The following is a 26,881-nucleotide window of genomic DNA, read 5'->3' on the forward strand; positions in this document are numbered from 1 at the left end:
TCCATGCCGGTATCTCTGCCCCTCAAATACAAGCTCGCTCCGCGGCTTTTTCAGGATGAGCTCCTCTGCTCGGAGCAGAATGCCCACAGACGAGGCTCGCCTCGCGGGTGGGGCAGCTCGGGGAGCCTCTGGGGGGGAGCTCGAGCCCAGGAGGCGTGGCAGTAGCTCCAATAAAATCTGTGGCCAGGGCAGAGGTAAGTTCCAAGCCCGCCTCCCACCCTGGGCTGTCCTTCCCTCAACCAGCGCTTACTTGGCGCAGCCGAGGGGATGTGGCGTGTGTGGTCGGCGTCCGCAAAGACACGTTGAGCACGATGACGCAATTCATAACAATGAGCGTGGCAACCACCATGACGAAAATAAGATACCTGAGACCCAAAAGGCATGATGTCACAGCGTCCCTCAAAATAAGAGAGGCTGCTAGCTGCCCTCTACCTCATAAACACCTCTGTACAAGTGGTGGGGTTACTCCCCTGGCTACCCCTCCATCACGCCAGTATTGTCCCCGCCCTCCTGCACCTACCATCTGTTGCGGACATGAAGGGGACTCCCAGCAACTTGGACACCCTGCTGTGGGTCTACCACTTCCACAGCTCCACCGAGGTGAGGGTATGAGAATGGCCCACCCAAAGGTGGCGTCTGGAGAGGTCTCCAGCGCCTGCTGCTGTGACCCTTTCCATGTGACCAGACCACTCCACTACCCCTGCTTCTCCAGGTGGCCCTACAGCCTCCGCTTCTATCTTCCCTGGAACTTGCTGTGGCCGCAGCTCAGGAATATCTGGTGCAAAGGATCAGAGAACTTAAGTCCCAGGACTCCCTGGAATCCGATAAGCCGCCTACCCAGAAGGCCACCTTAGGGCTGGTGCTAAGAGAAGCTGCCACCAGCATCATGAGCTTTGGCGCCACCTTGTTAGAGGTGCAGCTCTGGGGAGTTGAGGGATGGGAAGAAAAGGGGGAGGGCGAAAACGGGGACCTCTAGCCCCTGTGCCCTCAATGCAGATCTCAGCCCTCTGGCTGCAGCAGGAGGTGCAGCGAGTGGACAGCGGCGACGGTTGCCTGGGCCCAGCCCCGGACACTGGGGACCCGGGTAGGGCGCTGGCCCGCGTAGCCCTGGCCGCAGGTCAGGGGATTCGGCAAGCTGGAGCAGCAGCTGGCTCAAGTGCCCGGTACCTGATCCAGGGGGCGTGGCTCTGCCTGTGCGGACGCGGTTTGCACGGGTCCACCTCATCCCTGCAACAAACCCTACGCCAACTGGGCCTTGGGGTCCCCCGGGATCCGGTGCGTTAGGAATAAGGGGTGTGATACGGGTCAGAGGAAATGGGATTGAGGATATACTGAGCCATACTGACCTCTCAACAGAGACACTCGGGAGACCTCAAGGTGGCATCCAGCAGCAGTGAGGAGAACGAGGGGACCAAATAATCCATCACCGTCCCAGCCCCACCCTGTGTCCAAATAAAAGCCCAGAACGGGACAACTGCAAGTCCCCTACGCCAGCCTTCTTTGGCTCCGCCCTCCATGCTGATACACCACCTCTGCAGGATCCACTTTGAGGTTACCTGCCCAGTAGTGGCACGCTCAGAGATGTCTCTGGAATTTTCTGGGCAATTAGGAACAAGAAGACAGTCTGGGCTAGCAGGACGTTGATTGAGACCGTGCATTTCTGGCCACCGGCTGGAGGAGGGAGCATGCCGTGAGAGGCATCCAGGGAGCGAGCCCAGGCTGGGGTTAGGAGTCAGGGGTCATCCCTTACCCTGAGCAGGCAGGAAGTAAGCGAGCAGCACCAAGCCAGAAATGAGTACACAAGGTACGATGATGTTAATGACGTAAAAAAGCGGCTTCCGGCGGATGATGAGCGTGTAGATGACGTCAGTTTCTCCAGGGACTCCTGCAGGGCCTCCGTCATAGTGGCGAATCATGCCTGGGCAGTAGTCGATGGCCCATTCTCCATTCTCTGCAGGACGTGGGGTGGGGCGCAGTCAGCCCACACACGTGCAACTCCAGGCTGAGCGGGTGGGTGCAGCTGTCTGGGCCTGTGTGAACCACTTGGACCCTGGGCTGTCAGCATGGGGGAAGTATGGGCAGAGAGGGGCATTCCTGGTAAGGGTGCAGAAAGACCATAGGGAAGAGAGTGGCCTAGTGTGACAACTGAGATTGACCTCAAGAAGAGCCAGCTCAAGCAGTGTGGCCCAAGTCAAGCCCCACGCTGCAAGTCCCCTCCTTGGGCCTCACGTGAGAAAGGGTTTTTGAAAAAGGGACAGGCCTTCACCAGTAAAAGCTTCCGTGTCGATGTCAATGTTGTCGATGGTCTTGCCGTTGTCATCCACTGCAAAGACGAACTCCACCTCTTCAGCACTGTAGGCCTGGGAGCTGTGAAACAGGGCCGGGCTTCACCCCAGAAGCTGGGGCCCTCCTTAGTCCCTCCCCGGAAGCTGGGATCTGGAAGGGCACTAGGGCTCCACTCTGGCCCACATCCCCCCAGCACATCTGCTTCCAGATCGACTTCCGCTTCCAGATCCTCTTCCTTTTGGTCTGGTTTGGTGGCCACCAGGGCTCCCCATGTGGTTCAAGGAACTCCTGGACTCACGTGATTTTTTTACACCTCAGACTCCTCCTGAGGAGTAGCTGGGACGATGGGATAAAACCACAAGATGGCAGCAAGAAGCCTGTGCCCGCCCTACTGCAAACCCAGGTCCAGCTTCCCACTCATTTCAGTGCCCCACTCCGCTGTCCCCACGCACACCTTCCACAGAGACCCCACCCGCTCCTCCACATCAGGCCCTGCCCCCTGCTCCAGGCCCCTAATCTCCTGCTTGAAGTGACTCTTCCCACCGAAAAATGAGAGAGCAGTTCTGCCAGTCGAAGGGGAAGTAGGTGACCTCCACTGCGCAGGTGCTGCGGTAGATGGCCGGGGGCAACCAGCTCACGAGGCCTCCCTCGTAGACCAGAACATTGCAGGCGTAGGCCACTTCAAACTGCCCATCGATACTGTGAAGACCGAGCTTGTCACAGTATTGAAAAGACTACTGGACCTCTTCCACCCACCAAGTCCCCCAGAACCGGTCCCCCTTGCAGCCTGGCCAATCCTCACTTGTTTTCCAGAACAATCTCGGGCAGCCATACAAATTCTGAAGGGACCCGCAGGGTTTCTATGCCTGCAAAATCGGCCTTGCTGAAGTTGAGCCGGTAGTCCAGCCAGTCCTAAGAGGTAGAGGATAGAAGGGTGTGTGTGCTCGCCATCTCCCACCGGGTTGGAAGAAAGGGGTTGGCTGGGAACCCTCACACTGCTCCCCAGATCTGACTCACAATTCCGATCCAGACGTTGGTGGTCAGGGTCTCCTCCTTCTCATTCTACAAGAGGAATGAGCCTGTCTGGTTCCAGGAGTTAGGGCTGGAGGTGAGAGTGCAGGATTAGGGTGGGGGCAATCTTACCAGTGAGATGAGGTTGGTTAGGGTGACCTTGAGGGTGACGGTAACAGTGTCCTCAGGCCTTCTAACTGGCCGGGATCCTGGGTCATAATTGTTGAAGAGATGGTGATACAGGTTCAGTTCATCGTTCTTGCTCTGGCCCCTGCCTGCGATACATTGAGAAGGAAGGGGTCACTGGACATGAAGCAGCAGCCCAGAAGGTGTCTCTCTGCCGCCAGGCCTGTGCAGACTTCCTGTGTGTATCTTTCTGGGTTTCTACTCAACCAAAAACATTGCATCAAGTACGATCTCCCCCTACACCTAGTCCCTTCAGGTTGGAATACGGGTCCACCTGGCCCCCCTGATCCCTGTCCCTACCAAGAAATGCCAAGAGAAGCAGGGCGCTGAGCAGAGCCCCTGCCATCCTGCTGTCTGGTTCTCGGGGTTATTCCGAGCTTTGACAGGCTGGAGGGGCAGGCCGGCCAAGGTGCCTGTGTGAAGAGGAGGAGGGTGTTAGTTCCGGGGCTGGGTTAGGGGACTGTCACCTGATCCTCTACCCTTGCTGCAGCTGGGGACAGTCTGGTGGCTTCCAGAGGCAGCTGCCCCATCCTGTGTCCCTTATCCACCCCATCCCAGCATCCTTTGCCTGGGCCTGGCCAGCTCTGTAGCCACAGACCTGATATCTCACGAGAAGCAAGCCTCCGATAACATTTGAAACTACAAGCCTTTAGGGGAGTCTTCAGTGTCGACCCCCATTCTCAACATGCCCTGGCATCCTCTGTGTGGCTGGCTGCCCTGTATCGGTGGTTCTGATGAATGCAGCTCAGGGAGAGAACATCCTGTGCCTACCATACTACCCCTTAGTTACCTTTTTGTTTGTTTTTTCGAGACAGAGTTTCTCTGTGTAGCTTTGGCACCTGTCCTGGGGACTCACTCTATAGCCCAGGCTGGCCTCAAACCCACAGAGATCCGCCTGCCTCTGCCTCCTGAGTGCTGGGATTAAAGGTGTGTGCCACCACCGCTCAGCTTGTTTTATTTGTTTTAAAGGCAAGTCATGTATAGCTCAGGCCGGCCTTGAACTTTTGAACTTACTGCCTCAGCCACCTGGGTGCTGGGATGACAGTCATGAGCCACCAGGCCTGGGTTTCATTGTTTTATTTGTTTTTAAGGCAAGTCATGTATAGCTCAGGCTGGCCTTGAACTCCTGATCCTCTAGGCCTTCCATGGGCTGGGACTGCAGGTGTGAGTACCAGTGCAGTGAGGTTCTCAGAATCTGCACTTGAGAAAAGCTAACCGGGTGTTCCTCATGGGGTAAGAAGTATAGGAATAGTTTTGACTTTTGTTGGCTTTTGAAGGAGGGGATTTCTTGAGAGAGGGTCTCACTATATAGGCCAGTCTAGCCTAGAACTTGTTGCATAGACCAAACTACACAATCCTCCTGCCTCATCTTCCTGGGTGCTGAGATTCCACACATGTGCTGCCACAATGCCCAGCCGGAAGCCCTTTATGCCTTAGGCCTTACACTTCGCCTCAGTCCAGCAAAGCAACCACTTCCGTCCTAAATGCATGAAGAGTCTACAGCTGAGGGCCATTCACGCAGGTGCATTGGTGATGAAGCCTAAGACTCACGAGTCAACTTTACTCATCATGTGCCTCTGCGCTCATTTTACATTTCACAAACACAGTCATTGTTTCTTCACTCCTTTCCTACCTGTGAGAGTCCCTCAAACATCTAAGGCCCCTTGTCTGTTCCTCACACTCTCTTGACACCCATTTCTGCTACCTGTCTTATTATTTCTCATTTTCCACTGCGGATCCCAGAAAGCATCTGTGGGCGTGAGCTCACCACCTTGAAGGCCATGCTGCTGCTGCTTAATCCAGTCTCTGAGTTAGAGCCTGGGCCAAGCAGCACTGAGCTAAATGCAGACATTTGTCCAAACATTAGTGGGCACTTACAACACAGATACTGTGATTATAGAGGTTCATGAGGCTTGCTTCTGGCCATGTGGTGGTGGCACTTGGGAGGCAGAGGCAGGCAGATCTCTTGAGTTCAAGGCTAGCCTAGGCTACAGAGTGAGTTCCAAGGCAGTCAGGGCTACACAGAGAAACTCTGTTTAAAAGTTGTGGGGGGGGGGAGAAAGGGAAGGGAAGCAAGGAGAAGGGAGGAGAGGGAGAGAAAGAGGCTTCTAGTATTTAGCAGCAGGGAAACTTATGAAGAGAAACAGCTAGAAAGGATGGGGCAAGGTGAGATGAGCTGTTGGTGGATCAGCCCCTTAAAGACCTGTCTTAAGAATATCAAGGCTCCCTATAGGTTTCCTGTAACGCATCCACAGTGGCCACAACACTCTGGAACAGTGTCTGCTGGGGACTGGTCAGGCCCTGCCTGGACTTTCTGCTGCTGTTTACCAGGTGCTCCCCTCTCTACCGACCTCTGGGTACTGCCTTTTTTTTCTGTGTAGTTTCAGCCTCCTCCCAACGTCTGCACCATTCGCCATGGTCTTGGCCCCAAACTGACCTCTTGGCTTCTCTGCAGATACAGCTAGTTCAGCCTGGGTTCCCATCACCATCTGCCTGAGGCCACAAAGGCAGGGATGCCGAAGCCTGAGTCAGGAAACTGGCTTAAGACTCCCACGTGACCCACTGCTGAGCTCACCAAGTTCCATGGGATAGTTCCAAACCCGTGGTCACAGGAACAGCCTTGGTGAAAACTCAGTAAGTCACAGAACCAACCAAAAAGACACCAATGTGGGCCAGTGAGATGGCTCAGGGTAGAGGTACCTATGCCAATGATGACTGAGTTTGTTCCCCTGGACCCACCCGAAGAAAGGAGTGAGCAGACCAATTCCTGCAAGTTGTGCTCTGACCTCCACCTTTGTGCACAGACGTACACCACTGCCCCATCCATTCCTGAGCATTAGGAGCAGAGCAGAAAGGGGGGATAGGGACAACCTGGGGTGTAAGCCCCCCCCCACTCCCTCAACCAGCTGGGGGTGTTGGGAACATGCCTGCGAGCCCGTCTTGTATTTTGTATTTGTGGGATGAAAACTCCCGTTTCTCTGGGAGCTGACTTACAAGCTAGCAAAGATCCCTACTCAACAGGAAGCCACTCCCTTCGCCAACTACTCTTGGCTAGCAAGTCTGAACAGCTGCAGCTGCCCCGGCCACAGAGCTTGGGGCTGCTGCATCCTAGACACCAGGGCCCTTCTCAAAGGCCATGCCCCAGCTAGCCGCAGGAGGGCCCCCTCTGTGTTTAGAACAAATAGCTGCTCCCGTTTTCCTAGCAGGGGAGGTGGGTTAGCAGAGCCAGGCTAAGGAGCATCCAGTCGACCCTAACCCAGCACCTCTTCCCTCCTTAGGAAGCAAGCTGATGGCGGAGCCCTGCTGGCTGGCTGTGTTCAAGGCATTTAGTAGAGTCTGCGTGATAATTATCTCCTGGACAAATAAACAGCCTAAATGAACTGCTGCAGCCTTTCACTGAGAACTATTCTCTCTTACCACAAGTCCAGAGGATTGATTGTTTGAATGAGACTGGCCTCCATAGGCTAACATTTGCATACTTCATCCCCAGCTGGTGAATTGTTAGGGAAGAGATGGAGCCTTGCTGAACAGGTGTGGCCTCCTTAGAGGAGATCTGTCACTGGGGTGGGCTTTGAAGTTTCCAAAGCCCCCACCAGGCCCTTTGTCCATCTCTGCCTGCTGCCTGCGGATCAGGATCAGGATCTCTGGCACTGCTCCAGCACCATGCCTGTCTGCTTCTCACCAGGATGATCACAGATCTGCCCTCTAAAATGGTAAGCAAGCTCCCAGTTCAATGCTTTCTTCTGTGAATTGCCTTGGTCATGGTGTCTCTTCACAGCAGCAGCAGAGTGACTAAGACAGCTAGCCACTAAGAGTGACGCTCCTGCTCCTTGACCAGAAGTGACTAGTTCCAGGGAGGAGACCTGACCCAAGCCGGGTCCCTGGGAATTCTGTCAAGCAGACAGCTCAGGAACACACTCTTTTGGCTACATTTTAAGTGCACCAGGCTGCTGTTATCAGCTTACAGCTGACGGAGACAGTCAGGGACAAGCGCAGCCTTCAGCAATCCAGCCTGGCCCAGAGGTTCCTGAGGGCTGGGGTGCTGCTCTCCCACAGGCTGGCTACCCATGGCCTCACTATGTAGCTCTGCCTGGTCTTGAACTCAAGAGATCCATCGGTTTCTGCCCCCTGAGTGCTGATATTAAAGAAAAGTGTACACTGCCACACCTGGCTGTCTCAACACTTCTTTTGGCTAAACATGTTAACATCTTTCTCCTAAGTCCCTCATTATTAGAATTTTTAGGATTTGGGATGTAGTCTGTGGTAAAGTAGTTGCCTAGGATAGGAACCCTGGGTTCATCAGCACTGAAAAAAAGTGGAATATTTTCTTTTCATGGTACTGGGGACCCAGTTTACGCCTCAAGTGCTCTACTGCTGAGCTGTATTTCTAGAGCTAAGAAGTAGAAGTTTTTTTTTTTTGTTTGTTTGTTTGAGACAGGGTCTTTCTGTGGCGCTCTGGACCCTGAATAGTTTGAAATTCTGTAGACTATGCTAGCCTTAAACTCACAGGCCTGCCTCTACCTCCCAAGTACTGGGATTAAAGGTGTGTACCACCATGCCTGGCTAAAAAAAATAAATAAATAAATAATAATAATAATCTTTTTTCACATAATAAATGTGGGTACATACTTATTTTTCAAAATATATATTCCGAAGTTTTACAAGTATATGTAATTTTTTTTTATATTTAGGGTATGATGTAGCTCTCACAGGACTCTGGTTAGTTCCTGCAAGAATAAAATGCAGTAAAAAGAGAACCTGGCACCTAAAAAAAAAGAAAGAAAGAGGTGCTGGGAATTGAAGCCAGGCCCTCTGGAGGAGCAGCCAGTATTTTTTTTTCTTTAAGGAATATGGGGAAGGAGTTCTTAGTGGAGCACAGGGAACTCAGTGATAGATGCTATCATGAACCCCAAACCAGCGTGAGATACAGCTTAGGAACACTGTACACCTGTCGCCTATCTACAGCTTAAAGAGCATTGGTCGCGGTGGCTCGGTCCGTCAAACCCTCTTCTAAGCGGCATGGTTTGTCTGTTTCCTCATGGGAGCTAAACGCACCGAATGCTGTCAGTTCCACGCATGTCTTGAATGCGATTTTGGGGTGTGTATTTCCTGTCTTCATCAGCTCTCCCTCAGAATGATTCACTTTAGTCTCCAGGAAACTGCAGCCGGTATTTTTTCATATCTCTCTCTCTCTCTCTCTCTCTCTCTCTCTCTCTCTCTCTCTCTCTCTCTCTCTCTCGTTTTTCGAGACAGGGTTTCTCTGTGTAGTTTTGGTGCCTTTCCTGGAACTCACTCTGTAGACCAGGCTGGCCTCAAACTCACAGAGATCCACCTGCCTCTACCTCCCGAGTGCTGAAAATAAAGGCAGGTACCACCATGGTTGGGCAAATAATCCTAACCTTAGCTCAGGATTAAGATCTGCAACAGGTCCAGTTTCCCTTGGACTTGGGTCTAACCCTCTCAGATGTTTAGTTTTGGGTTTCCTAATAGGAAAAAAAATGAGGTAAACCAATGAAGTCCAGCCCTGGTACATTTCATCTGCCAGGACCTGGGCAGCTGTATCTGCTCCCGGCTGCTCCCCATTGCCCACGTGAGCCTCACTGTGTGTGTGTGGGTGGCTGGGGTGGGGGGGTGTACTGTCATGATCTTGTTTCTGAACAGTAATCTAAAGAACGCATTGTTGAAGGGCCCAGCCTAGACCCCCGCTGTTCTTCTGTCTGTGGCAGCTCCTCCTGAGGAAGGGGGCACATAGCACTCTGAGGTGGCTTTCAGGACCAGGTGGAAGAACAGTGAGGTAAGCTGCCTTTCAGAAGGGCTTCCTGTTTTTGTTGTTGTTTTGTTGTTTGTTTTTTTGAGACATGGTTTCTCTGTAGCCCTGGCTGCCCTGGAACTCTCTCTGCGGACCAGGCTGGCTTTGAACTCAGAGATCCACCTGCCTCAGCCTCCCAAGTGCTGGGATTAAAGGCGTGTGACATCACCACCTGGCTCAGAAGGACTTTCATACTGACCCAGCTAAGATCAAATGATTATGTAATTCATTTTATCCAATCTATTAAAAGCATTCATGATGGTTTTATTCAGCTCTGAATCCAAGCTTTTGATTTATGGTTTCCATTTCCTGACATTTAAAAATTTTACAGGGCTGGAGAGATGGCTCAGTGGTTAAGATCATTTGACTGCTTTTCCAGAGGTCCTGAGTTCAATTCCCAGCAACCACATGGTGGCTCACAACCATCTGTAATGGGATCAGTTTCCTTCTTCTGGTGTGCATGGAAACAGAGCACTCATATACATAAAATACATGAATAAATAGATCTTTAAAAAAAAAAAAAGAGTTGCGTGGACATGGTGTCCCTTCACAGCAATAGAAAACTTAAGACACCTCCTAAGAGCTGAGCTTATGGGCATGAACTACCACATCTGACTATGTTGTACTTGATGGGCCAGCGAGATGGCTTAGCTGGGAAGGGTTGCTTGCCACTGAGCCTGATGACTTGAATTTGATCCCCGGAACTCACAACAAAATATTGGCAAACTGAATCCAAGAACACATCAAAAAAAATTATCCACCATGACCAAGTAGGTTTCATTCTAGGAATGCAAGGATGGTTCAACATACAAAAATCTGTCAATGTAATATACCATATAAACAAACTGAAAGAAAAACCCACATGATCATTTCATTAGATACTGAAAAAGCATTTGATAAAATCCAACACCCCTTCATGATAAAGGTCTTAGGGAGATCAGGAATACAAGGAACATACCTAAACATAATAAAGGCAATTTACAGCAAGCCAACAGCCACCATCAAATTAAACAGAGAGAAACTCAAAGCAATTCCACTAAAATCAGGAATAAGACAAGGCTGTCCACTCTCCCCATATTTATTCAATATAGTACTGGAAGTTCTAGCTAGAGCAATAAGACAACAAAAGGAGATCAAAGGGATACAAATTGTAAAGGAAGAAGTCAAACTTTCACTATTTGCAGATGATATGATAGTATACATAACTGACCCCAAAAATTCTACCAGGGAACTCCTACACCTGATAAACTCCTTCAGTATAGTAGCAGGATACAAGATCAACTCAAAAAAATCAGTAACCCTCCTATACACAAATGATAAAAGGGCTGAGAAAGAAATCAGAGAAACATCACCCTTTACAACAGCCACAAATAATAAAAAATACCTTGGGGTAACACTAACTAAACAAGCGAAAGGCCTGTTTGATAAGAACTTTAAGTCTCTAAAGAAAGAAATTGGGGGCTGGAGAGATGGCTCAGAGGTTAAAAACACTGGCTGTTCTTCCAGAGGTCCTGAGTTCAATTCCCAGCAACCACATGGCGGCTCACAACCATCTGTAATGAGATCTGGCTCCCTCTTCTGGCCTGCAGAAATACAGGCAAACAGAACATTGTATACATAATAAATAAATAAATAAATAAATAAATAAATAAATAAATAAATAAATCTTTTTTAAAAAAAGAAAGAAATTGAAGAAGGTATCAGAAAATGGAAAAATTTCCCATGCTCATGGATAAGTAGAATTAACATAATAAAAATGGCAATCTTACCAAAAGCAATCTACAGATTTAATGCAATCCCCATCAAAATCCCAACACAATTCTTTACAGACTTGGAGAGAACAATACTTAACTTCATATGGAAAAACAAAAAACCCAGGATAGCTAAAAGAATCCTGTATAATAAAGCAACCTCTGGAGGCATCACCATCCCTGACCTCAAACTCTGCTATAGAGCTATAGTAATAAAAACAGCTTGGTACTGGCATAAAAACCAACATATGGACCAATGGAATCGAATTGAAGACACTGACATTAATCCACAGACATATGAACAATTGATTTTTTGACAAAGAAGCCAAAACTATACAATGGAAAAAAGAAAGCATCTTCAACAAATGGTGCTGGCATAACTGGATGTCAACATGTAAAAGATTACAAATAGATCCATATCTATCACCATGCACAAACTCAAGTCCAAGTGGATCAAAGACCTCAACATAAATCCAATTACACTGAACTTGATAGAAGAGAAAGTAGGAAGTACTCCTGAACGCATTGGCACAGGAGATCACTTCCTAAACATAACACCAGTAGCACAGACACTGAGAGCAACAATTAATAAATGGGACCTCTTAAAACTGAGAAGTTTTTGTAGGGCAAAAGACATGGTCAATAACACCAAAAAACAGCCTACAGAATGGGAAAAGATCTTCACCAACCACACATCTGACAGAGGACTGATCTCCAAAGTATATAAATATTTCAAGAAACTAGACATCAAAATACTGAACAATCCAACTAAAAAATGGGCTATAGAGCTAAACAGAGAATTCTCAAAGGAAGAATCTCAAATGGCTGAAAGACATTTAAGGAAATGCTCAACATTCTTATTCATCAGAGAAACGCAAATCAAAATGACTCTGAGATACCACCTTACACTTGTCAGAATGGCTAAGATCAAAACTACTAATGACAGCCAATGTTGGAGAGGATGTGAAGCAAAGGGAACACTCCTCCACTGTTGATGGGAGTGCAAACTTGTACAACCGCTGTGGAAATAAGTATGGCGGTTTCTCAGAAAATTGGGAATCGATCTACCTCAAGACACAGCCATACCATTCTTGGGCATATACCCAAGGAATGCTCAATCATACCAAAAAGATACATGCTCAACTATGTTCATAGCAGCACTATTTGTAATAGCCAGAACCTGGAAACAACCTAGATGCCCGTCAACTGAAAAATGGATTAAGAAAAAGTGGTACATATATATATACACATTGTAGTACTACTCAGCAGAGAAAAACAATGACATCATGAAATTTTCAGGCAAAAGGATAGAACTAGAAAAAATCATTCTGAGTGAGGTAACCCAGACTCAGAAGGACAAACATGGTATGTACTCACTAGAAAGTAGATACTAGATATAAAGCAAAGGACAATCAGACTGTAACCCACAAAAAAAGGAGATATTTATTTATTTAAAAAATATAAGAATAGAAGGCCGGGCGGTGGTGGTGCATGCCTTTAATCCCAGCACTCAGGAGGCAGAGCCAGGCGGATCTCTGTGAGTTCGAGGCCAGCCTGGGCTACCAAGTGAGTTCCAGGAGAGGCGCAAAGCTACACAGAGAAACCCTGTCTTGAAAAACCAAAAAAAAAAATATAAGAATAGAGGCCAGCAGCCCCAGGTTGGGGGGTGTCAGTTTAGGGCTAGGAAAGGTGGCAGTGGGCTGTAAGGGAGCAGAGAGGAAAATTAGGCATCTCTAAGAACAGCTATGGAGGGTGAGGAGAGAAGGCAGCAGGTAGAAGCTGCACAAAGTTGGTGGTTGGAGAGTCTCTAGATCTTTCCAGGGTGGCAGGAAAGGGAGAGCGTAAAACCAAAGAGGGTTCTGGGGAAAGATGTGGAGAGAGGTGATAAGGGCTTGTGGCTGGAGGGAGACTGTTCCCTGGGTCACAGGAGTTGCTTATCAGGTTGTCATTTCCTCCACAGGTCCTCTATCTTTTTCCTGCTCTTGGCCTGGCTCTCCTTGGTGTTTGAAGAGAGAAGGACCCAGTCATACCCTGGAAGAAGCTCCGTGCCTTCAGAGGTCTTTCTGCCTGACTGTAAGCTGGGCCTGGGACCAGAGGAGGAGGATCTGAAGGGGGACCAAGAACTAAGGACTGAGGACAGGGGTGGAAGAGAGGGAAAAGTCTGGGAGGTATGGAAGCTGTTTCTGGAAGGCATCCTGAGAGCTAGAGCAGTGGAGGGCTGGAGCCTAGGAAAATTATGCCAAGGGACAGGGTGGCATCCTTTAAACTCCCTTTGCCCACAGGTTCATATGGCTCTCCTCATCCTGCTGTTCCTGCTGCCAAGCCCCTCACATTCCCATCCCACTTGTGATGTCTCCAAAGTGACCAGCTTGCTGGAAGTGAACTGTGAGAACCAGGGGCTGACTGCATTGCCCGCAGACCTGCCAGCAGACACAGGCATCCTCCACATGGGCAAGAACAAACTGGGTGCCTTCTCCACAGCATCCCTGGCACACTTCACTCACCTCACTCAGCTGGACCTGGATGAATGTGAGCTGACCAGCCTGCAGACTGATGAGAAACTGTCGAAGCTGGATAACCTGAAATTATCCCACAATAATCTGCGAAGTCTGCCCTCCCTAGGTCAGGCTCTGCCTGCACTCACCATCCTTGACATCTCCTTCAACCAGTTGGAATCACTGTCTCCCGGTGTCCTGGAAGGTCTAAGCCAACTCCAAGAGCTCTACCTGCAGAACAATAATCTGAGAAGTCTGTCCCCTGGACTCTTCATGTTCACCACCAAGCTGAACAAACTCAATCTGGCCAACAACAAACTGCGTGAGTTACCCCCTGGGCTCCTAGATGGGCTGGAAGAGCTTGACACCCTCTACCTCCAAGGGAACTGGCTTCGTACAGTCCCAAAGGGCTTCTTTGGGACCCTCCTCTTGCCTTTTGTTTTTCTCCATGGCAACACCTGGTATTGTGATTGTGATATCCTCTACTTCCGCAACTGGCTCCAGCAAAATTCCAACAATGTCTACTTATGGAAGAAGGGTGTGGATGTCAAGGCCATGACCCCTAATGTGGCCAGTGTAAGATGTGCCAATTTGGGCTCTGCACCTGTCTACTCCTACCCAGGGAAGGGTTGTCCTATCAGTGGTGATAGAGATATAGACTATGATGACTATGATAATTTCTCTGATGTACCTGCTACAAGGGCTGAGGTCAAATTCTCTACTAACACCAAAGCCCATACTACCCACAGGGGTCTACTCTTAGAGACTCCTACCTCTCCAGACAGCCAAATGCCTTCTTGGCCTCCAACCCACAAACCCACTAACAAACAGTACACATCCACACACATACAGATCCCAGGTTTCACCACACTCCCACAGACCATGAAATCCAATGTGCACTCTTATAGTGTAAACCCCAAAACTATACCCATAATCACCCCAATCACCCTAGAGCCTACCTCTACCCTGACTAGCTCAGAGCCCAGCACCACACCAATGCTTACAGCCTCCACTCTGACTATTCCAGAGCCCACCACTTCCACCCTGGTTACCCCAAAACCTAGCACCAACCCAGTGCCCACCACTTCCACCCTGGCTCCCCCAGAGCTCAGCACCACACCAATTCCTACTACCTCCACCCTGGCTACCCCAGAGCCTACCACCTCCACCCTGGCTACCCCAGAGGCCAGCAGCACTCCAGTGCCCACCACCTCCACCCTAACTACCCCAGAGCCCAGCAGCACTCCAGTGCCCACCACCTCCACCCTAACTACCCCAGAGCCCAGCAGCACTACCCCAACCACACAAGAGCCCATCACCATCCCAACCACTCCAGTGTCCAACATCACCCCAGTGTTCACTACCACCTGGGCATCTGTCCCAAATGAGACCATTTCAGAACTATTCTTTACCACAGAACTCACTTTACTCTTAGAATCCATCACAACGACCCCAGAGTTGAACAGCTTCCTAACTTTCCAAGAGATGGCTCAAGGGAATTCTGACACTTTCAAAAGCGATCCTTTGTTTAACTCTGAGTTCTGTTGCCTCCTCCCCCTGGGCTTCTATATTCTGGCTCTCCTCTGGCTCCTATTTGCCTCTGTGGTACTCATCTTGTTGCTGACCTGGATCTGGCACATAAAACCACACACTCTGGACTTGGGCCTCTCTGCTGCCTTGGCCACAAGCACACACACCACAAGTCTGGAGGTTCAGAGGGGAAGACAAGTAACTGTGCCCAGGGCCTGGCTCCTCTTCCTTCAAGGGTCACTCCCTACTTTCCGTTCTAGCCTTTTCCTATGGGTAAGGCCTAATGGGCGTGTTGGGCCTCTGGTAGCAGGACGAAGGCCCTCAGCTCTGAGCCAGGGTCGTGGTCAGGACCTATTGGGAACAGTGGGTATTAGGTACTCAGGCCACAGTCTGTGAAGGTGAGTACGTTGGAGATCCTGAAAGACTCAAAAGACACTACTGGGATCTAGCTGGGAGTGCGGTGAGGTGGGAGATGAGACTGCCACAGGGGCATGCTATTTACTTCTTTATCTGAAGCCCCCTCTTCACATCCAGACCTCACACATCGAGAGGCAGTGAGGTGATGGAACCAGGTGGTCATAGAATCAAGCTCCCTATGTTGCTTAGAGTATTGCCAGGCCATATGGTCACTGCTACCATTTGGGTAAGAGCTAGAAAAGCAAATAGAAGTGGAGCATTTTTCTCACATGGAAGAAAACTCGAAAAGCCATTAGTCAAGACAGGAACACTATCCCTAAGGTCCATGAATATTTTTTTCCCTGTAACACTTCTTAGTTTTCCACCAGCATTTCCTGTATAATAAAAATGTTTTTAAAAAGGAAATGTAGCTTTCTTTGGGACTTGAGAATGGCTGGAACACCTGGTACAAGAATTCCCAAGTCCTAACTGTCCCACCCTGACCCCAACCACCCAACAAACCTCCAGTTGTAGCTCAGGGTGGGTAGGTGGACATAAGGGGTACTTCCTCTACCTTAGTGATTCTTCTGCAGGATTTGAGGACCCACCAGGCTACCTCAAACATCAACTCCAGAACAGAACAATGCCCTAGAGCTGAGAGCCAGTGCTAAAGCCTGTCTGCCTGCAGCAGAGGTGGGGTACATTCCTCACACCCACAACCTCCAGAGCACAAGCCTCTGTACTGGCCAGGTCAGGATTGGGAAAGGGTGTCATCCTGGTGAGTTTGACTGAAGAGTCTTAGGTCTGTTCTTGCAAAGCTGGATGTAACAGGACCCTCCTATCCCCCAAATCCACTGATTCTGCCATTTGCTAATCTCACGAATGAGGCCTTCTTCCACACCTCATCTCAGTTCCGTCCAGGGCTTGGGGCCCAATTAAGGGAAGGAAGTCAGCATTGCTCTGGCTCTACAGACTGCCCTTCTCCAGATGGTTCTAGACCTTCCTGTGAACCTGACTGAATCTCTTTGGTACCTTCAACTCTTCCAGGTAGAGGGCAAACCTCAGAGGTCAGCCATCAAGGACTTCTCTTCATGGACTCCACCCACCAGTCCAGCTTCATGTCCCTTGGCACTGTGTGCTTGGACCTCTGCATGTCTCATGGGTCACCTGTGTGAGCAGGGCTCCTCCTCTGAGCCTGTCCTCACTCTAGCTAGTTCTGCCTCTGCCCTCCTCCTAAACCTGACTGCTACCGCTGAGTTCTGTCCTCAGCTGGGCAGGGTGCACACCACTGCTACAGCCATTTCCAAATGTGTCTGTCATCTTCGTGCTAGACTTTAAAGTCCTGAAGATGCTCTGCGGCTTTTTCAGGATGAGCTCCTCTGCTGGGAGCAGAATGCCCACAGAAGAGGCTTGCCTCAATGGTGGGGCATCTCAGGGAGCTCAAGACCAGGAGGTGGGGCATAGCTCCAATAAAGGCTCTGGCCAGGGCAGAGGTAAGTTCCAAGCCCGCCTCCCACCCTGGGCTGTCCTTTCCTCAACCAGCGCTTACTTGGCGCAGCCGAGGGGATGTGGCATGAGTGGTCGGCGTCCGCAAAGACACGTCGAGCACGATGATGCAATTCATAACAATGAGCGTGGCAACCACCATGATGAAAATAATATACCTGAGATACCGGGAAAAGGAGTCTCATGTAGGCAGAAACCGGATGACACATTCATGGGAAAAGCTGGGGCATCACAACTTGGGTTCAGAGAACGAGATGGAGATGGTGAGACTCCAGGTATAATGTGAGAACTCTGATAAGCCTGAAATGCAGGGAGGTAAGGGTTCAGTTAGAAAAACTTCTAAGAAATCCTACTCAGCGAGTGGGGCATGCTGGCATGCACCTGTAATCCCAGCACTTGAGAAGTGGAGGCAGGAGGGTCAGGAGTTCAAGGCCAGCCTGGGTTACATCAGACCCTGTCTCAACAGAACAGAACAAATAACCAACCATAGTTACCAAAGCAGTCTGAGGTGGGACACAAATAACAAAGGGTACAAGAGGCAGTTACAAAGGATGTGGTACAGCCTCATGTGCTTCAATATGCTCACCTCCAATACTGAATATCATGCTACGTATTGAGGGTAGGTGATGCCAGGAGCAGTGGTAGAGGCCTTTAATCCCAGCACTCGGGAGGCAGGTGCAGGCAGATCTCTGAGCTCTAGGCCAGCCTGGTCTACCTAGCAAGCTACAGGCCAGCCAGAGCTACATAATAAGACCTTGTCTAACAAACAAACAAACAAACAAACAAACAAAACTAAGTGTAAATGTGAAGTGAATAGCCACTTTGGAAAGCTGCATTTCCCTACAGGGATGCTCACAAGCATCTGTGACTCCAGTTCCAGGGGATCCTCCACCCCCTCCTGGCCTCTGCAGGCACTGCATGCATGTGGTGTACAGACATTCAGGCAAACACTAAGACACATAAAATAAAAAGAAATAAAATCAAAAAGGAAGAAGAAATTAACAGTAGAGTCTACATAAATGAGGATATCTGTGTCAATGAGTTACCTTCATATTATAAAGATGTCCATTCTCCCTAAGGTAATCTATAAATAATTTTTGAAAGGAACTTGATACTCATTTTTAAATGTATATAACAGTGAAAAGGTCCATGAACAGCTTTGTCAGTTTTGAAAAGGACCATAGGAGGGACTCAGCCTACCCGATGTTAGAACACATCACAAAAACACAGCAAACACTCTAACAGCAGGAATGTGAGGTGCTGGGACCTGGAAGAACAAGGAGGGACCCAGAGCACCGAGATCCTAGGGCATCAAGGGGAGAGGCTGTTACCAACCACAGCAGCCAGGGCTTCCATGGAGAGAACAGCAAGCGAGCTGCTCCTACACCTGCCACCGGATACAAAGTAAACCCAGGGAATCAAAGGTTAAGAGAAAAGCAAAGCTAACTGAAGAGACTGGAGGAGTCATTGTGATTTGGGGAACTTTCTCTGTTTTTAAAAAACAATGTATCAAAAGCCCTACTACAGAGAGAAAGACTGGACAGAAGGTGGTGGAGCGGCTTTTAATTCCAGGACTTTGGAGGCAGGGGAATCTCTGAATTTGAGGCCAGCCTGGTCCACAGAGTGAGTTCCAGGACAGCCAGGGCTACACAGAGAAACCCTGTCTGGAAAAACCAAAGGGGAGGAGGGGAGACAGAGAAGAGTTTATTCTGGGGTTAGAGAGATGGCTCAGCGGCTAAGAACTCTGGCTGCTCTTCCAGAGGTCCTGAGCTCAGTTTCCAGCATCTATGTAGTGGCTCACAACTGTCTAAAAAACAGCATGCTTGAGAGGCAGAGGCAGGGGGATCTCTGTGAGTTCAAGGCTAGCCTGGTCTACAGAGCTAGTTCCAGGACAGCCAGGGCTCTTACACAGACAAACTGTCTCAAAAAACAAAGAAAGAAGCCAGGCGGTGGTGGCGCACGCCTTTAATCCCAGCACTTGGGAGGCAGAGCCAGGCGGATCTCTGTGAGTTCGAGGCCAGCCTGGGCTACCAAGTGAGTTCTAGGAGAGGCACAAAGCTACACAGAGAAACCCAAAACAAAAAAAACAAAGAAAGAAACAAGAGGGTGGGGGTGGGGCGGGGAGAAGGCTCAGCCAGTACTTACAAGCCTGACACCCTAGTTCAAGCCCACAATCCATGGAAAGACTGAAGGGGAGAAATGACTCCACAAAATTGTTCTGGGACACCACATGCCTTCATTGACACACAAACACACAAAAACAATTTTTTTTATTATTAATTAGCTGATTAGCTGACAATTGTGTAGGGGTATCTGTAAAAAAAAGTGCAGGCCTTTAATCCCAGCACTCGGGAGGCAGAGCCAGGCAGATCTTTGTGAGTTCGAGGCCAGCCTGGACTACCAAGTGAGTTCCAGGAAAGGCACAAAGCTACACAGAGAAACCCTGTCTCAAAAAAAAAAAAAAAAAAAAAAAAAAAAAAAATAGGTATCTGCTAGATTCAAGGACATCTGTCCACCTTTTCTAATGGTTGGAATGTTGGGGATGTCAGGTACTTCCTCACCCCTGGGTGGATCCCTAGGTGGTATCAGCTTAAGGCTTTTCCTGGATCTGGGTGTTGCCTGCCAGTAAGCCTGTCACAGAAGCTGTGTCTGGGCCCCAAAGCCTGTCATGGCTGCTGTGTGGTCAAGCTATTTTGGGGCCCCTTCACACTGCCTCAATCGGTGGACAATGAAAATCAACTCCCACACATGACTTCCACACATGCACTGTGACACTCATGTACCTGCATGCACACGCTTTCAACGATTAAAAAAACCCAAAAACTTGGCATGGCCTTTCACCTCAGCACTCAGGAGGCAGAGATCTCCATGACTTTGAGGTCAGCCTGGTCTGTGTAGGGAGTTCCAGGACAGGCAGGGTGAGAGTGGGTGGGGAGGGGGGAAGGGGGGGAGGGGGGACACAGAGACGGAGAGGAGAGGAAATGGGAGAGGAGAGGGGAGAGGAGAGCAGAGGGAGAGGAGAGAGATAGACCCTTTCTCAAAACAAAACAAAAAATTGAAAATAAACAAGACAATAAAATTTCACTAGTTAGCTCAGGCTAACCTGAACTCACTAGTCTCAAGGTCATGGAGATCCACCTGTCTCAGTCTCTCAGGTAGGATTGCAGGTATTAATTACCGTTGGTTCCAATGTCAATTTGTCACAAATTAGACTCCCCTGAGTAGGGAGCCTCCCCTGAAGGACTGTGCTGACTGCCTTGATTGATGTGGGAGGGCCCATGAGGACTGCGGACTGACCTTCAGGCAGCAGTCTAGGGAAAGAGGGTATGTGGAAGGACATAAGGACATTCTCTCTCTTGACTTTCTTCTTTCTGGTTTTTGAGACAGAGTTTCTCTATGTAACTACCACCCTGGCTGTCCTGGATCTCACTCTATAAATCAGGCTGGCCAAGAACTCACAGAGATCCATCTGCCTCTGCCTCCCAAGTGCTGGGATTAAAGGCGTGCACCACCGCTGTCTGGCTTACTTTTTTTCTTACTTTTTATTTTGTGTGTGTGTTGGGGTGGGGCGGGTCTGGATTTCATGAAAATCTTTAAAAGCCTTTGTGAGAACAGGGACCCACACAACTTGGGAAACCCACACCGATGGCAACAGGGCTCTCAGGCCTCCAGATGACCCCAAGGCTGGATTTCTTCTGGCTTCTCCTAGTCACTGAGCATTGTGGCTTAGCTAATTAAGCTTTCTCTGGTCTTTAATTAGCTGCATGTGACCCTGGTTGGGCAGTCTTAGCTCTGTATAATCCTGGGCAGTAAATCCCAGGATGGCGTCTCCTCTTTTCACAATCACTTCTAGGTCCACAGGCTTTGTCCATTATCATCACAGCAGCATCCATGGTGCTGGAGCAGTAGCTGAGAGTTACATCCTGGGCCTGTGGTGGGGGTGGGGGTGGGGATTTGACGATTTATTTTATTTTATTTTATGTGTATGAATGTTTTGCCTGTATGTATGTATATCTATGTACCACGTGCCCATGGAAGTCAGAAGAACTGGAGTTACAAATGGTTCTGAGCCACCATGTGGGTGCTGGGAATTGAACTTAGGTCCTCTGCAAGAGCGGTCAGTGCTCTAAACCACTGAGCCACACCCCCAACCCCATAGAGAGGGAATTTCTTAAATTTCATTTTATGTGTATGAATGTTTTTCCTAAAAGTATGTATATGCATCATGAGCAGGCTGCGTGCCCAGAAAGGTCAGAAGAGGGCACAGGATCCCCTAGAACTGGAGGTACAGATATTTGTAATTCACCATGTGGGTGCTAAGAGTTAAACTCGAGTCCTTTGCAAGATCAACAAGTGTTCTTGTCCATTTCGTGTGGCTCCTGTGTGCACATGTTTAGGGCTGAATGTCGGCAGCAGTAAGTTTGCTGCCTTAATTTTAAATGCCCTTTTTTGTCCTGCCCCAGTTGTTTGTGTGAAAAGTGTGCAGTGGGGTTCCGGAGGGTGCTGGGGATCAGTTCCCCTGTGGATTTTCCTGTTTGGAAAGCAGTGTCCGACTTGCCTACGGATACAGAGTAACCATTCCTTGACTCCTGCTGTTAGAGTTGGTACGAATAAAAGGAGCTGCTTCCCTGACAAACTGAAACTGGGGGTCTAGAGTGCTGTTTAACCTCGGCGTCCCTCGCCAGATTTCGTGCTCCAGCTGTGCTGGCCGCAGCAGCTGAGCACTTGCATTGGAAACCAAACAGGGGGCTCATCACTGGAGAAAATGATTCTCCCTCCCTCAGCAACCACTGCTTGTAGCTTTTCATCTAGGGGTGGGGCTTTGTGAAATTTCCCCCATCAACACTGGCATGTCAACTGGTATGGTCATTATGCAGGTCTTGTTTATGCCCTCTCTGGCCCCCAGGGGGCACCAGACATGAATACATGCAGGTAAACATACATATAAAAATAAAAATAAATAAACCTCAAAACAAGTCCCTAAATTCAACCCTAGCAACCCTCACTCCGCCCCCACAAAAAACTGTGTTATAATAAAATGACATTAGAAGAAGCAGAAAAAAGACAGACATAAAGCAGAGTGTGGTCACAAATGTCTATAATCCTAGCACTTGAGACAGAGGCAGGAGGATTTTGAGTTTGAGGTCAGCCTGGGCTACAGAGCAAGACCCTGTTTCAAAAACAAAAACAACAGCAAAATAAACCCCCTACACAGAGAAAGCCAAGTGTCCTGAGGCAGGGCAGGGACTGTAGGAATTTATACAGTAACTAATCCTGCCCAGAGCAGAGCAAAGTGCAGTTTCCCTCCTGAACTTGATCCAGGGCAAAAGCCCACACAGAACACCCTGCTGAGAGACTGCTCCTGTAGCATCCAAACAGATCCCAAGGGGATCTGAGGTCACAGCTTAATTAGTGACTGAACCATGCAGACACCTGCTGGAAACATTCTACTTCACACATGGAGACTTATTCTGACTCAGATCTGATTCCCCAAGCCCCCCTCACCCATTTCTCCCTCCCTCTTTGTCCCTGTCTCTTTTAGATAGGGGATTGACATTTTGCCCAGGCTAGCCTCCAACTCCTGGTCTCAATGATCTTTCTGCCCCAGACTCTCAAATGTTAGAAGTAGCTGGGTAGGGTGGCACACACCTTTCTCACCACATGCAAGACAGAGGCAGGTAATACTATATCCTTCTCAGGTCCTTGATGAGGTTGAAGACCAGATAGTTATAATTATGTTTTCCCTAGTCATGATAAAAGGGTAAATTAGACATGAAACTTTAGACTCACAAAAATAAGACACATGATAGAGTATTTTCTTTAATTTTGCTAAATATAAATAAATTAGATATTGTGACTATAATTCTTGCTTGATAACTGTTTTGTTACATGTAATTTTACTATATTAAAATGAAAATTTTCCTTTTTGATTAGACAGAAAAGGGCAAGTGCTGTGAATATATGTTGCTCCCATTGACTAATAAATAAAGCTGTTTGGACTAATAAACAAAGCTGTTTTGGCCTATGACAAGAAAGCTTATAGCCAGGTGGGAAATCCAAGAGAGCAAGAGAGAGAAGAAAGGCAGAGTCAGGAGAGACCCGACTCACCCAAGAAGGAAGACGTGAAAGTACTGGTAAGCCATGTGGAAAACATAGGTTAATAGAAATGGGTTGAATGAAGTTACAGAAACTAGTCAATAATGAGCCTGAGCCATAGGCCGTACAGTTTGTATTAATATAAGTTTCTGTGTGTTTACTTGAGACTGAGCAACTGCAGAACTGGGTGGAACAAAGGAAAACTTCCAGCTACAGATCTCTGAGTTCAAGGCCAGCCTGGTCTACATAGTGAGTTCCAGGACAGCCAGGGCTATATAAAAAAAAAGTCCCTGTCTCGGAAAAACAACCACCAATTAGAAATGCAGCAGGTGGGCAGCACTGCAACCACAGCCCAGCCCCTTCCTCTACTTGACAACACCAGGCAGTACATCCTCCCACTGAGAACCAAATAAAGACAGCTGAAAGAGAGGCCTTAAACACAAATCTCAGGAGTGTGTGAAAAGAATCATTGTATCAAGGACCAGGAAGATTGAAAACTAAAGAAAAATAGTCAACAGATCTGAAGCCCTAGAACATGAAGGTGTGAGGATTATCTGAAAAAATGTTTTGAAACTCCATGATGAAATCCACTTATACAGTGCAAGTGTGAGGGAGGCCCTGGGTTCAATTCCCAGTATGTATGGATGGAAGGAGGGAGACAAGGCTATCCTGGAGGTGGGGGAGAAGGGTGGGGAAGAGAGGAGGAAGAGAAATAATATAAGGGAGAACACACTTAAACAAAAACAGCCCTGCAGTCTGGGTTGAGGATGGAGACCAGCCGTTCACAACCACCTGCTGGTGATCCTAGAACCCCAGCACGCTGGAGGCTGAGGCAGGAGGACTGGGAGCTGTAAACTATCTGGACCACACAGAGAAGAAAGGGAGAGAAATAGAGAGAGACAGAGACAGACAGGGAGAGACAGAGACAGAGAGACAGAGACAGAGAAGGAAGGTGAGAGGAGAAGAAAGGAAGGGAGTGAGCATGTGCAGGAACACAGGGCTGGAGAGATGGCTCAGTGGTTAGCAACACTGGTTTCTCCTCCAGAGGACTGGGGTTCGATCCCAGTGCCCACATGGTGGCTCAAGGCCATCTGTAACTCTAGTTCCATGGGATTAGGGCCACCTTCTGGCCTCCGAGGGCTCCTGCACAGGTGATTCATATAGATTCACACACCTATGCATACATTAAAAAGAAAAGAATTTAAAAGCTAGCTACGCATGCCCCTACCAGGGAGCCAGAGAAGCAAGGCAACACCAGAGTTCCTTCATGGTCTCTGTGCCACCTTCCTGCTTCAGCTCCTGATGGCTCCTCTCGGTGGTGGACTGTGGCCTGGAAGCAGAAGACAAATAAATCTTTTCCTCCCTCAGGCGCTTACGGTCGAAGTGTTTTGTTACAGCAACAGAAATGAACTATGACAACCAACCGCAAATTGGCTAAGCCCAGAGAACTCCATTCCAAGACATCTTGTGCCAGGTTGGCCTAAAATCCTCATGCTCTTCCTGCCTCAGCCTCCACAGTGTGGGATTACAGACTGGGATGTCTATGGCTGGCCCATGATTGCATTTTTCCCCCAAACTAAAAATCTTTTTCAGAGGCCGGTGGTGGTGGTGCAAGCCTTTTAGTCCCAGTACTCAGGAGGCAGAGGCAGGTGGATCCCTGTGAGTGAAGCCACCCTGTTCTACACAGTGAGACCAAGGACAGCCAGGGCTACACAGAGAAACCTTGTCTGGAAAAATCAATATATATATATATTTTTCCCAAAAGTGTTTATTATTTTATTTTATGTGTATGAGTGTTCTGTCTGCATATACACTGTGGCATGCTTGGTGCATGTGGAAGTCAACATCAAATTAAAATAAAATTTTAAAACATTTATAAAATACAAAAAACCAAGACTGCGTTAAAAAATGCTCCCAAATCAACAGTAGCTAAACAATGGGAATGAATGTGGTGGCATACATTCATTCCAGCTCCTGGGAGGCAGAGGCAGATCTCTGGGAGTTCAGGACCACCAGTTTACATAGGGTCCAAGCCAGCCAGGACATGACCAGAGACATGAGGAGACACTGTAACAAATAAGATAAACAAAAGTGTGAAAAAGAGTCACCATTATGATCATTAGAGAACCACAGATTCAAACCATGATGAGCGGTCACTGCACACCCATCACAGTGGCTGTCTCTGTAAAACCACAGCGGCCAGGAGGTGGGGAGCCAGTCTTCACACTCTGATGGGAGGACCCTACAATGTTCGGCCAACTCTGGAAAGGTGTCAGGTTTTTTGTTTTGTTTTGTTTTCAAGACAGGGTTTTTCTGTGTAGCCCTGACTGTCCTAGAACTCACAGAGATCTGCCTGCCTCTGCCTCTCGAGTGCTGGGATTAAAGGCATGCCCCACCACATCTGGCTCAGTTTCTTCCTTTTTAAAAGCATGTCTTCTTTAATTATGTGTATATGTGTATCTCTGTGTGTGTATGTGCATGTGAGTCCTGTGCCTGTAGAGGCCAAAAGAGAGTGTCAATCATCTACAGCTGGATTTAAAGACTGTTGTAAGCTGCCCACCATGGATTCTGGGAACCAAACTCCAGTCCTCTGAAGGAGCAGTACCACTCTAGAGCTAAACCATCTCTCTAGTCCCAAAACAGAACTCACAGACTGTGGTCAGCCAGCTGTAGGATTGAAGGAGATAGAGCAAAGCAGACAGTACTGTGGACAAGCCTACAGACACCATCACGTTCCCAGGTCAGAGGCCACTGCTCACCTCCTCCAAGGTGTCCATCCCTGGTGTCTTCCACTCCCTTCACATAGTGTACCTGGATCCAAGCGAGCTGACCAGCTTAGAAACTGATGCAATGGTGGCATTCATAGTGGCGGAGGGGGACCAATAAACCACACTGAGACTCTGACTGTCACATCTTCAGCTCCTAGATACAGAGGTTTGAACAAGTGATGAAAGCATAGAGGGGCTATCAAAATGTCTCACTAGGCCGGGTCGGTGGTACACACCTTTAATCCCAGCACTGGGAGGCAGAGGAGGCAGAGGCAGATAGATTTCTAGGTGTTAAAGGCCAGCCTGCTATACAGAACAAGGTCCAGGACAGCCAGAGCTACATAGTGAGACCCAGGCAAAAACAAACAAACAAAAATGTCTCACTGGGTAAATGGTACTCATCATGCAAGCTGGAAGAACTGAGTTTGGTCCCTGGAACTCACATAAAGGTGGAAGGAGAGAAATGATTCTACCGAGTTGTCCTCTGCCTCTACATGTGTTCTGTGACATGCGGTTGCACACACGCACACATATACACAAATAATAATAAATATATATCACTAAAAGTATAAATGTAAGCTGGGCAGTGGTGGCTCATAACTTTGATCTCAGCATTTGAGAGGCAGAGGCAGGTGGATCTCTCTGAGTTCGAGGCCAGCCTGGTCTACAGAATGAGTTCCAGAACAGTCAGAGCTACACAGAGAAACCCTATCTTGAAAAACAAAACAAAAAGCATAAATGTAGGGGCTGGAGAGATGGCTCAGCAGTTAGGAGCACTAGCTGCTCTTCCAGAGGACCCAGGTTCAATTCCCAGCAACCACATGGAAGCTCACAATGTCTGTAACTCCATTCCAGGAGATCCAGCATCCTCACACAGACATACATGCAAGCAAAACACCAGTGCACATAAAATAAGAATAAATAATTATTTGAAAAAGAAATTATTTTAAAAAAGTATAAGTGTGCTGGGCAGTAGTAGCACACTGTGTGCGTGTGTGCGTGTGTGCGTGTGTGTGTGTGTGTGTGTGTGTGTGTGTGTGTGTGTGT

General features: G+C 48.6%; 3 protein-coding genes and 1 long non-coding RNA gene across 4 annotated transcripts; 2 read left to right on the top strand and 2 right to left on the bottom strand.

Annotated features, from left to right (window-relative positions):
- Window positions 1-59: 59 nt before the first annotated feature.
- Window positions 60-4,335, bottom strand: LOC131917322 (acetylcholine receptor subunit epsilon-like). The gene is made up of 9 exons (XM_059271077.1): window positions 3,784-4,335; window positions 3,430-3,572; window positions 3,304-3,348; window positions 3,089-3,198; window positions 2,830-2,985; window positions 2,267-2,367; window positions 1,751-1,951; window positions 1,557-1,671; window positions 60-365 (listed from the first exon to the last, which is right to left on the bottom strand). Exons 1-9 carry the CDS (start codon window positions 3,827-3,829, stop codon window positions 236-238), a joined length of 1,047 nt encoding a protein of 348 aa, XP_059127060.1. The 5' UTR covers window positions 3,830-4,335; the 3' UTR covers window positions 60-235.
- LOC131917323 (uncharacterized protein C17orf107-like) lies at window positions 427-1,480 on the top strand. The gene is made up of 4 exons (XM_059271078.1): window positions 427-600; window positions 713-913; window positions 997-1,275; window positions 1,357-1,480. The coding sequence occupies exons 1-4, from the start codon at window positions 535-537 to the stop codon at window positions 1,417-1,419; spliced, it is 609 nt and encodes a 202-aa protein (XP_059127061.1). The 5' UTR covers window positions 427-534; the 3' UTR covers window positions 1,420-1,480.
- Window positions 4,336-13,331: 8,996 nt separating the features above from the next.
- On the top strand, window positions 13,332-15,582 carry LOC131916165 (platelet glycoprotein Ib alpha chain-like). The gene has a single exon (XM_059269474.1). It carries the CDS (start codon window positions 13,332-13,334, stop codon window positions 15,462-15,464), a length of 2,133 nt encoding a protein of 710 aa, XP_059125457.1. The 3' UTR covers window positions 15,465-15,582.
- Window positions 15,583-17,134: 1,552 nt separating this feature from the next.
- LOC131917325 (uncharacterized) lies at window positions 17,135-23,342 on the bottom strand. Its single transcript, XR_009380656.1, has 2 exons — window positions 22,620-23,342; window positions 17,135-17,270 (listed from the first exon to the last, which is right to left on the bottom strand). It is a non-coding gene; the product is annotated as an uncharacterized LOC131917325 (long non-coding RNA).
- Window positions 23,343-26,881: the final 3,539 nt, after the last annotated feature.

This window comes from Peromyscus eremicus, chromosome 8a (genome assembly GCF_949786415.1).
Source record: "Peromyscus eremicus chromosome 8a, PerEre_H2_v1, whole genome shotgun sequence".
Lineage (NCBI taxonomy): Eukaryota > Metazoa > Chordata > Mammalia > Rodentia > Cricetidae > Peromyscus > Peromyscus eremicus.

Coding starts and splice junctions, on each gene's coding strand:
- LOC131916165 (XM_059269474.1), top strand. CDS start 13,332: ATGGCTCTCCTCATCCTGCTGTTCCTGCTGCCAAGCCCCTCACATTCC.
- LOC131917323 (XM_059271078.1), top strand. CDS start 535: ATGAAGGGGACTCCCAGCAACTTGGACACCCTGCTGTGGGTCTACCAC. Junction 601..712: donor ACTTCCACAGCTCCACCGAG/GTGAGGGTATGA, acceptor CTGCTTCTCCAG/GTGGCCCTACAGCCTCCGCT. Junction 914..996: donor TTGGCGCCACCTTGTTAGAG/GTGCAGCTCTGG, acceptor CCCTCAATGCAG/ATCTCAGCCCTCTGGCTGCA.
- LOC131917322 (XM_059271077.1), bottom strand. CDS start 3,829: ATGGCAGGGGCTCTGCTCAGCGCCCTGCTTCTCTTGGCATTTCTTG. Junction 3,199..3,303: donor CCAACGTCTGGATCGGAATT/GTGAGTCAGATC, acceptor TCTACCTCTTAG/GACTGGCTGGACTACCGGCT. Junction 366..1,556: donor AGCGTGCCACTACTGGGCAG/GTAACCTCAAAG, acceptor TTTGGGTCTCAG/GTATCTTATTTTCGTCATGG.